We start from the raw sequence: 10,463 nt of genomic DNA, 5'->3' as shown, positions 1-10,463 counted from the left end.
TATCTCAAGCACGAGTTCTAGCTCATCTTGCTGCCATTTTCGATCTCCTTGCTCAAAGCACCTTTCACAAAACTGCTTTGGGAGATTGTTCCTTGGTATGTGGCTCCTCCATTGGTACAATTAGTTTTTGTTCTAGTGCTTTATTCATTGCAATTTTTTGCTGCTTAGGTGACCCTGTTCTTGAGCTTGCATGTCAAATTTATATGGTCAAAAGTAGTTTTGATGCATGATATAGGCCCTAGGCACTTGTAGGAGTAGTTGCTATCAATATTATTGAGTTTGGTTTACTTTTATTTTGAAGTTACTAAAAATTTCAGAATTTTTCAGAAAATGATGAGGAGACTCTTGAGGGGCTCATCGAGCCAAAGCTCGAAGGAAAAGGTACCGAAGCCTAAGTATAATCAGCCTCGCACCGCGGAGGTTCGGGCGTGTGAATGGCCTTCCGAGGATTTCTTAAGAGCAGCCGGGATTTATGAAGATTTTCATGAATTGGCTCAGACGGCAGGCCTTACCGCTTTCCTCCACGACCAATGCGATCAGTATCTTTTGCTCACAAATATCTTTGTGCAAAACTTTCATTTCCATTCTAGGAGCTCACCACCTACGGTGGAGTTTTATTTATATGATGAGCATAAGGAGATGTCACTTTATGATTTCTGTCGGGTCTATTTAGTCCCTTTTGAGGGCAATACATAAGAACCACATCGTGATGATGTGGTGGGATTTATTGACACTATGGGGCTGTTTGGATTGAGCCCAATCTTGCCCTACCAAATACCAATTCCAGGGCATGACCAAAAAATTGGCAAGTCATGACTGTTTGGATTGTAGCCATTAGTACTTGCCAATTTTTTTGGCAAAACCATTGGATGTCGTCTGGTTTGAAGCCAAATATTTGGCACATTTGACTGGCATTTGTTTGGTTTGGTTTAAAAATTTGAAAATTGCATGCCAGCCAATAAAAGAACACTTGTGTGTAAACAAGCAATCACATATCACATGCTACAAAAAAATAAAATTTTGAATTAACCAACACACATACGCACACAAACTCTGCATTTCCAGAACTTCAGAATGACATAATTAAACTCATACATTAAGTAGCTCATATATTGTCTGATACATGATAGACGGAATAAGGTTCACATCCTTTACCATACCATCTAGGAGATAAATAGCCAGCCATGCACCAAATGCACTCCATACAAACAGTACATGATGCACCCAAGTTTGCTGTATATAGAAAAAATATGCATGATGATGTTATCCATGCTACCACTACGTGTTAAAGCGTTCCTAGCCATATAAACAAAAGGTTGCCACAAACTCTATTTAACCATGTGGCAATTCAGTGAGGAGCCGCAGATCCATCATTGCCACCTTCACGAAACTGAGGCTCAAAGTAGCTAATGACCCACTCTCGAAGAATTGTTTCATCGGCATAGTTAAGATAGCTACGAAAGATATCTTGGTCTGGCTTGGATAGATAGGCAACAATCTCAAGTTTATCCTTAGCTGGGATGGTAAGGGCATTGATCCGCTTCCAAAGATTTGCGTAAGGATCTGCAGGTGGCATTGGTTGCACAGACACAATAGGGGATGCAAGGGATTCAACTAGCTTCTTGATACTGGTTACCATATCATCATTAGATACCATGCCCTTCTTGTTTGCTTTGCCCTTGGTTGGCTTCTTGGAAGGTGATGATGATGCACACTTGCAGTTCTTGTTTAATGGATTGCCATCCAAGTCGACTTTAGGACTGCGACGATCAATAGTGTTAAAGTCAGCTTCATCATTGTCTGCTGGAATTAGATTTCCCTCAAGTTCCCTCACATCCTTGCTGTCATCACTACCATCATCCACATTGACAGTGGTTTGGTCAACTGCGAGTGAGCCATCAGCATGAGATTGATCCGAGAATAACTCTTCCAATTGATGAAAGAATCTAATGGGTCTGGTAAGATAATTGACTGTAGTTTTCTGCACACAAGGTAAGGTAAAAAGAGTAAAATAATGATGTAATGAACACAAAACATGAGAGAAGTTGCAGGTATAAAAAAACACAACAAGAGACAGTGAATATGAAGCATACATATATATAGACAATAGCAGCTATCCACTCATTTCAAAATCATACCATGATATAAATAAGAGAAAAAAAACTACTAAGAACTTACATTGAGTCTTTGCTTTTCTGACTCAGAAAGTGTGAATGTGAAAGTGGTTCTGTCAAGGCCATTTCCACTATTGGCCATGGCACGACGCACCCAGCCCCACTTCTCCTTGCATTGACGATTGTGTCGGTCCACTTGGGTTTGAGTGACACCAAGCAAAAACTTGCCATTTAGAGCATCAGCACATTGCAAGTGGTGTTGTTTCTTGAACTTGAAAGTTGCAGGTTTGTCCTTACGAAGGTCGATATACCATTCAAGCATAAACCTTGTCGCCTCGTCAGTCCAGGTTATGTACTTATCACGAGGATTGGAGTCCTCCTCGGTCTTGAGAGTGAGCTTATGCTTCCCCATGACCTACGGATAGGTCACCATTGCAAACAACTAGTTATTAAGAAAGTGAGTTGGAAGCAAAAACCCTCAAAAAAATGTCAGCATACGAACATGAAACATCACAGATCCAACTTACAGCAGGGCATAACTAAACCTATTTAATAGGACAGAGAGACCAGATTAAATTGAAATAAGTCAAACAATATTACGATGATACAATAATTTACACAAAGTCATTAAAATAGAAACACTACATCGTTCAATTTTTCCCTCGCATGGAAATACATCAAAGGTACAGCACATCCTTCAAATGTTCCCTCACATGGAAATACATCAAAGGTACAGTACATCCTTCAAATGTTCCCTCACATGGAAATACATCAAAGGTACAGTACATCCTTCAAATGTTCCATCACGTGGAAATACATCAAAGATACTAAGCTGGGATAGCATCAGCCTCATTGTCACATGCACTCTCTCTATCTGTCCACATTTGCTGAGCAATTAAATCTCGCTTGGCAGCCCACTCACGTATGTCAGCCTCTTGATCACGAACCCGCCCAGTACTCCTAGGAAGATTGGCATACCATGTCGCCTCATCCACAACATAATCATCTGGACCATTTTCTAATATCCAATTGTGCAAAGCACAACAAGAAACTACCACTTTAATCTGAGATTTCAAAGGTATGAAGGGCCTTTGAGTAAGAATCTTGAAGCGACTCTTAAGAGTCCCAAATGCCCGTTCAACTGTGTTCCTAAGTGATGAATGGCGGTGGTTCAACAATTCTTTTGGGGTAGTTGGGTCACGGTCTCCAGCAAATTCATTTAGGTGGTAGCACACACCACAATAAGGAGGTAATATCCCTGGCCTCGCAGCATACCCAACATCAGCCAAGAAATATTGCCATGTTGTATTAACAATGAGTTAAAGTCAAGTTGGCACAACACAGTGACAAACATGTATGTTACGTTGTATATGTACCTTCGGGTATTTTTAATCCCCCTGGACGTGTGAGGGCATCTTTTAGCACAAGAGAATCATGGGCAGAGCCCTCCCAACCAGCTAGAACATATGTGAATCAAGGGTCGAAGTCAACAACTGCTAGCACATTTTGGGAGGGGTATGACTTGCGGCCCCTAAACTTGTCGACCATGTGGGCAGGAACACAAGCCTTAACATGAGTGCCATCTAGTGCCCCTATGCATCCCTATGAATATGAGAAAGGGGAGTTCATGTCAAGCTTGGGTTAGGTCGATCTTGTATAATCAGTAATAAATCTACGGTCTAAGGGTTACCTCAAAATACGGGTAGAATCTGTCCGGGCTGGTAGTGATTTTTGTGTGCGTGTCCGTTGATCTAACGTAAATGAGATCACGAGCTAACTCCCCCATCGCACGAAGAACAATATTGAAATATCTGCTCACTGTTTCACTAGATCGCCAGAACCAAAATCCAATGGATGAATTTGTGTGATGCTGACCGATCATGTATAGGAACATTGCTACTTGTTCCTCTACTGAAACATGTAGTGTATCAATTAACAACTTTTTCTGCCTGAGCCTAATGCATAGCTTGTAAAACACAGCTCGAGACATCCGCAGTTGCTTGATACATATTGCATCGGATATGTCAATTAGCCTAACCAGGACATTAGTCCTGTAGATGTCTCTCTCAACTAGTGGACCATACTTTCTTCCTCCACTTCTAAATTTTCTATCATCTCTGTTTCTATACCAAAGAGCCAAGAGAAGAACAATGACATACAGAGTTCTCTGCCACAACATGGTGAGATAATAGTATCTTTGCTGATCCAAGTCCATCTGAATCAATATAGTAAGTACATTAATATGAATGATCTAAATCATATTTACATTGTACAAAATCAGAGCTGCTTATAACTAATAATACTGATGAGTAACTTATAAAAAGATCCACCTAAATCATTAACAAAAAATACAGATATGTGCTTGACTATTTGTGAACCAGAAATAAGAGACAGAGATAATAAGTCCCAATCAACAATTAATCATATATGTCCAGCCGGCTTCTAAGAAATTTATGGACAACAACAATGTTCTAAAAACAGAGGTCGTATGGACTCATAACTAGCTCTGTGTCAAATATCCTTCTCATGTCCTAATTTCTAGTGCCTTGGCTGCCTTTTCAAGACTTCACAGATGCTGCATATGGAGATCTAAGACTGGGAGCAGGGGCAAAGGGCATGGATTTGGTAGGCAAGTACTTAGATCTAGCAAGTATATACGTACGTGCAGCATATCACCAATTAAAAAGGTCAGATTGAAGCAAATCATGCCAAGAGAAAAGGGGATCGGGGTGGGATTGAAGGGGATGTGAGCTGCTGACCGTGGTTGGATTGAGAGATGAGAATGAGAGACGGAGCAACGCCAGCGGCGGCCGGAGAAGCTCGTACTGTCGCAGGAATCCAGCGGCCTTGGCGATAGCTGCAGATCTTGCCCTCCGCTCGCTCCTGTGTGTTTGCCTGGGATGAGAAGAGGAAAGTGAAGGAACCGACGAGGAAATTTCGCTGCCTACCTTCTGTACTCGGCGCTCAGTTCGCGCGCGACTTGATGCTGCCAATTTTTTGGCGGCTGATTTCCGCGCCGCCGTTTCGCCCGCGATTTGGAAAAAATTGATGCGGGCGCGCTGGGGCGAGCCAAAATTGGTCGTGATCCAAGTGGAGGCCAAAAAGGTCGTGCGTGACCAATATTTTGGTAAGGCAACTATTGGTAGTCATCCAAACAGCCCCGAATACTTACCACCCATTTGAATCCATTCACCCGCTTGAATGAATAGAAGTACTTTAGATGGTTCGTGCTACTGCTATCACCTATTCTGGAGCTAGCACCATTGTCCATACAAAATGAGTGTTGACATAACTTAGTCAAGCTAACATGATGGCTCATTAAACAAACACACAATATATTTTCCCCATTCAAAAGATGACCCACCGGTAGATGAACTAAGAATCTACCCAGCTTACAAAAGGTGATGGTAGAAAATGATAAGAAGCAGATAGAGCCTGTTGGTCTAAATCCATGCGGATATTTGCTACTTTTATGAATAGTCTTGTAGCTGTAGAGCATTGTGCTTTTTTATGCTTATTGTAAATTATTCCTTAATATTGTCTCAATGGGGATCGCACCTGATTACATGTTTCCATCATTTTGCGTTTTGCAGAGGGTTATGAACGTCTAGCACGTGCCCGACTTGGCATACCAGAAGTTGAAGAAGATATATTTGCAGACGCCACAGAGAGTGGCCCGACTACCACGTCCTTACTGGAGATGGACAGTGGTCCTTCAGCTGCCAATACCTCTGCGACAACTGCTATAGCAAATGATGATGATAATAACTTTGACATGTTCGGTGAAAATGACGACACTGATGTCAATCCTGATTCTGATGCAAAAACTTTAGATTCAGGTTCCAATCCCGAGCCAGTACCACAAGATGCTTCTGGAACCTCAGGTGCTGAAAGTAAGCTTTTATCTCAGTGAATTTCATGCTCTCCTTTTATTTTTTGTCAAGAATCATGTCTGTACTTGTTAGCAACTCTTTTGGTTATTCTTGCAGAGGTTGGTAATGGAAGTGCAGACTCAGATTATGTCTACGATCCATCGTCAGGGTAGGTTATAGATCTTACTTTATAGTAATTTGCTGCAGTTACACTCTAATTATATAATTTAGTTTTTCGTTACAGCAAGAGATATGTAGTTAGCAGCTGACTGTTGTACTGTTGATCTCATCACTTGCGTTGATTATACTCCCTTATTGGTTTTCATGCAGTTACTATTACAGCAGCAGCACAGGCTATTACTATGATGCTGCATCTGGGTGTTATTGCGCTGCATCTACAGGAACCTGGTATTTCTTTTTGTGTTTTTCTTTCATTCACAATCAATTAATGTTTCTTTCTGTGTGTCTGACCACTTTTTTGTGGGTGCATCAACTTGCTTTCTAGTATGGTTCCCTTTTGGTTAGTATGCTTGTGGTAATTACAGTATGACCTGCTTAGAGGAATCGTATACCGTGGAATAATTATGATGTGGATGAAGTTATCATGTTCATGTGGGCGTTATCCAAATAGGGGAGTAGATCATGGTAGTTAGGATTGGATCCTTGAATCTTTGTAGCGAGTTTGTTATTTCTTAGTGTAGTTCTGGTTATCCGGGAATGATCCGAGGTTCATTGCAGTCATTTTCGGTTATAGAGGAATTGCTTATTGTTTTATTTCACAGTGATTTTTCATTGGGTTGCGTTGTAATGTTAATCTAATTGCATCATCATGATAAAGTGGATAAGCGTGATTCCAGGTTTACTGCCAGTTGCTCTCAATTGCTAGCCTGTTTTTTTTTTTTTACGTGTAACATGTGTCCACTTATAACCATTGTAATAAAAGATGTACCCCATATATAATAAGGGTGTATCCCATATGAAAAGTAGCTTGATTGTAGGCAAGTAATCACTGACCACTGCTAGTGAAGCATCCATACCTAATTACCTCAAGCATCCCAGTATCCCTGAGCATTTCAGCTCGAGTTGTTTTTTGTTTCTAGTTTGATGCATGTCCAGTTGACCATAGAACTGCAGAATGCGTCCAACAAAGCTTTTGACACAAGAAATATCCAGAACGTAAGGGAAAACTAGCTTTGTCAGTTTGAACAGGACACACTGGTTTGTGGAAACGAGTACCAGATCCAAACCGTGCTGTTACCATAATCTCATGTAACTGAGTGATGGATATGCTGGCTCTGCAATTTTCCATTTATAGAACAAAGTTGCTTGTCGGCATCCATATCATATAACTGCAGTATTTTCGTAGTTGATATACCATATGACTGAGTCCTTGCTGCAGGTCTCTGAATGCTGGCAGTATCTGTGCTGATGTGCTATATGGTATTTGCAGGTACTCGTACGATGAACAATCAGGCACATACACAGAAATGCACGGCGAACAAACCGGCATGCACAAAGAAGTAGAGGGAGAGGGGGTCAAGGAGTAGACGAGGTGTAACAGTTTGCCCCCAAGATAGGTGGTTTCTACTCCCCAGTGTTTTGTTGATGCGGTGTAGCTTCAGTATGCAGTAGAGCTGTAGAGGCCCCCTGGATCTCAACTATCATGTTGACGAGGAAAAGAGCTGGTTACTGATGATTGTAGGATGTTAATTGAAGTTCATGCGATCATCCACGGAGCGTTTGCCCAGTTATGAGTTGTCGTTTTTCTCTAACCATTTGCCGACTGGCCCACCATGTTCATGCAGAAAGGAAACCTGTAACATGTGTTATGATACATCGCCCTTTGTGAAATTGGAACCTCACTGTAACTTGTTGAACCATATACGTAGAAGTAGGATGATAGTTGGTCCTGATTGAAGTTGCTTTGACAGAGAAGGTTTTGTAGCGCTGAATGTTGCGTACTTGGCATACCACGAGCACTTAATTTTCTCTTCGTTGCTCTATGCACCTGAGTTTCCCACATGGAAATTCCACTTTTTTTGTTAATACATAATCAGGACTAATCGAACGGAGAATTGTGGCTGCTTAGGGAGATGCAGCTCGTGACCAAATCGAACGGAGATCCGATGGAACATTCCGAGAAGAGTCGGTTATTCGCAAGGCCAAGCGCTGGCCGTCGTAGTCGCCCAGTTTCATGACAGAATTTATCATTCGTGTGTATGTTGGTACTCCTTCATCTCATAATGTAAGATGTTTAAAAAAAATGTACATTAATGAGACGGAGGGAGTAGAAACTAGTAAGCGCGAGTGTTTTCATGCGGCTTGCTAGCTCGATAATTTTACTACTAATACCTCGTAGGAATATACTCGCAAACGATACCGTATGCGCATTTTCAGCATTCGATATGCAGGATATAGGAGGATGTCAACTGTAATGCTTGGCATAAGACACGTATACCATCTGCACCAGATCCGGGTAAAACATCCATCTGTCAGATCGGTCAATAGATATTTGTGGTTACCTTTTTGCACCGGTGAGCCAAAGTCAAAACCCCATCTTGTGTTCACACGCAGCATGTACGTGCAGCTGCTATAGTCAGTTACTGCTAGCCGAAGAGGATGCATGCAAGTTGCGACAACTAGTACTCCTAGCCAGCTACAGGATCCAGCCTGCGTTCACACGATCGTAGTAGTACCCCTATACTTTTTTTTCATGGTAATACGTGTCATTTATATCGTAAGGGTCATATTACAAGTCACGTACATACCGACCTGACAAAACTGAAAAGACAGCAGAACGCTAGCCTTTGCACACAGAAACACCAGCCAAGAAGTAAAATTACAAATAAGACTAAAGAATCCTCTGAGCTTGACACCAACGACCGTCACCTGTCTCTGGCACCACCATAGCAGCCACCAAAAGAGAAAATGACGGGTCACCTCCACACCCGAGCTCGACGCGGCTCCATCGCTGATATGCAGCTTTGCGGACCTTCAAGGTGGCTCATCAATAAAGGCGAAACCATTGCCGTTGAACGAATCAGACCGGGGCAACACCCCGGACACGCCATTGAACTCCAGATCTGGCACCCCCCAACTAAGACGTTGGAGGAGGAAACCATACCTGCCTGCCACGAACCACGAACCCAGATCCACCATCTTCCAGATGTCGTCGATGCAGACCACAATCTGCATCCGCTCCTGGACTACCTCCCAAGCTCCACGCCGGCGCTGGAGCAAACGTCATCGCAACAGCGGAGCCCGAGGACACAGGTCCACTACGAGGATGCCGCCGCTGCCGCACCATCCTCGCTTGAACAGTCTGGTTTCCAAATCCACCCCAAAAGCAGATCGCTTCGTCGGGAAAGGATCTGAAGATTTATTAGTCGGCGCCGCAATCACCACAGCCGAAGCCATGACGATGAACAACCCAAAATCCTAAAAAACTAATGCCTAAATCAATCCACACGCGCGGATCCGGCGGCCCCCCTCACCACCGACGACCGAAGTCGTCAGCAGAGGGGAGCCGCTGGAGGACGACGGCGAAGGAAGGCGGCCCTGGCGGCACGAGGCGAGATCGCCTTTCTTTCTTCTCCTCGAAAAAAGAAAACGCTGCTAGCTGCTAGTAGTACCCCTATACGTGCAGCTGCTCTTAGCCACAGGAGGATCTACTCGAGTACCGTATCCAAACTGTCGCGTCTCATGGATGAACTGCACGTACGCCTTGATATCCAAAAGACCCTTCCATCGGTTCTCACACGTGCAAGTGCAAGTCAAGTCAAGGCTCGCCCGTGCAAGCTCCGAGACCAGTACTAGTATACGTCCGATCTGACACCTGCCCGACAAAAAATATGGAGACGTATACATACACGTACGCACGCATGCACGCATGCATGAAATCAAGCGTGACCATGCACCAAAGACGACTACCGGACAGACAAATTGACGCATATGTTGGTCAGAGCGCGCGAGCAAGGCCGGTCTTGGTCGATGGGGCGAGCTCACATGAACCACGTCCGGATACGGAAACAGCCACGCCGCACGCGTGCGTGCGTGCGTACGTGCGCGCAAGCTACCTAGCTCCATCTTCTTGCATTCGGTTGTACGTACGCGTGACCCGGATCGGCTCTGTTATACGTACCTAGCTCCACGAATCCGTTCCAAGCTCGCACCCGTGATGCCCGGATACGGTGCGCAGAAGAGTGTGCCATCTCCGTACCCCGATCCCCTCATACAATTCCAACACTCCAGACCAACGGATGATTTGACCACCGGCCGTGCATGATCGAGCAATGCCTAGCAAGCTGCGTATAAATACGGAGCTTGCATTCTTAGCATGCACCTTTATTATCCGAACCTATATACAGTTCCGATAGACGACCGACCAGAGCAACGGAGTGCAGCGGCGGTTGCTACTACTAAGACTAAGACGATGTGCGCCACCGAGGAAGAGAACAAGCAGCACGGCCGTACGCTT

General features: G+C 43.7%; 1 protein-coding gene across 2 annotated transcripts; it reads left to right on the top strand.

Annotated features, from left to right (window-relative positions):
• The first annotated feature begins 5,679 nt into the window (after positions 1 to 5,679).
• Positions 5,680 to 7,989, top strand: LOC125531994 (zinc finger protein ZOP1-like). 2 transcript variants are annotated; one of them, XM_048696175.1, is made up of 4 exons: positions 5,680 to 5,998; positions 6,104 to 6,155; positions 6,317 to 6,394; positions 7,437 to 7,989. In XM_048696175.1, the coding sequence occupies exons 1-4, from the start codon at positions 5,815 to 5,817 to the stop codon at positions 7,531 to 7,533; spliced, it is 411 nt and encodes a 136-aa protein (XP_048552132.1). In that variant the 5' UTR covers positions 5,680 to 5,814; the 3' UTR covers positions 7,534 to 7,989. The 2 variants fall into 2 exon arrangements, with proteins under 2 accessions (XP_048552132.1, XP_048552131.1); XM_048696174.1 differs by having other exon boundaries at positions 5,684 to 6,007.
• The last annotated feature ends 2,474 nt before the right edge of the window (positions 7,990 to 10,463 follow it).

This window comes from Triticum urartu, unplaced genomic scaffold, assembly GCF_003073215.2.
Source record: "Triticum urartu cultivar G1812 unplaced genomic scaffold, Tu2.1 TuUngrouped_contig_8735, whole genome shotgun sequence".
NCBI lineage: Eukaryota > Viridiplantae > Streptophyta > Magnoliopsida > Poales > Poaceae > Triticum > Triticum urartu.
The sequence above is the reverse complement of the archived record's forward strand: the minus strand, read 5'-3'. Positions and strand labels throughout refer to the sequence as shown.

What these genes read in the sequence shown, in the direction of transcription:
- LOC125531994 (XM_048696174.1), top strand. Translation starts at nt 5,815, where the DNA reads ATGGACAGTGGTCCTTCAGCTGCCAATACCTCTGCGACAACTGCTATA. An exon ending in GTCTACGATCCATCGTCAGG is followed by an intron (nt 6,156 to 6,316) that starts GTAGGTTATAGA and finishes GTTTTCATGCAG; the next exon opens with TTACTATTACAGCAGCAGCA. An exon ending in GCTGCATCTACAGGAACCTG is followed by an intron (nt 6,395 to 7,436) that starts GTATTTCTTTTT and finishes TGGTATTTGCAG; the next exon opens with GTACTCGTACGATGAACAAT.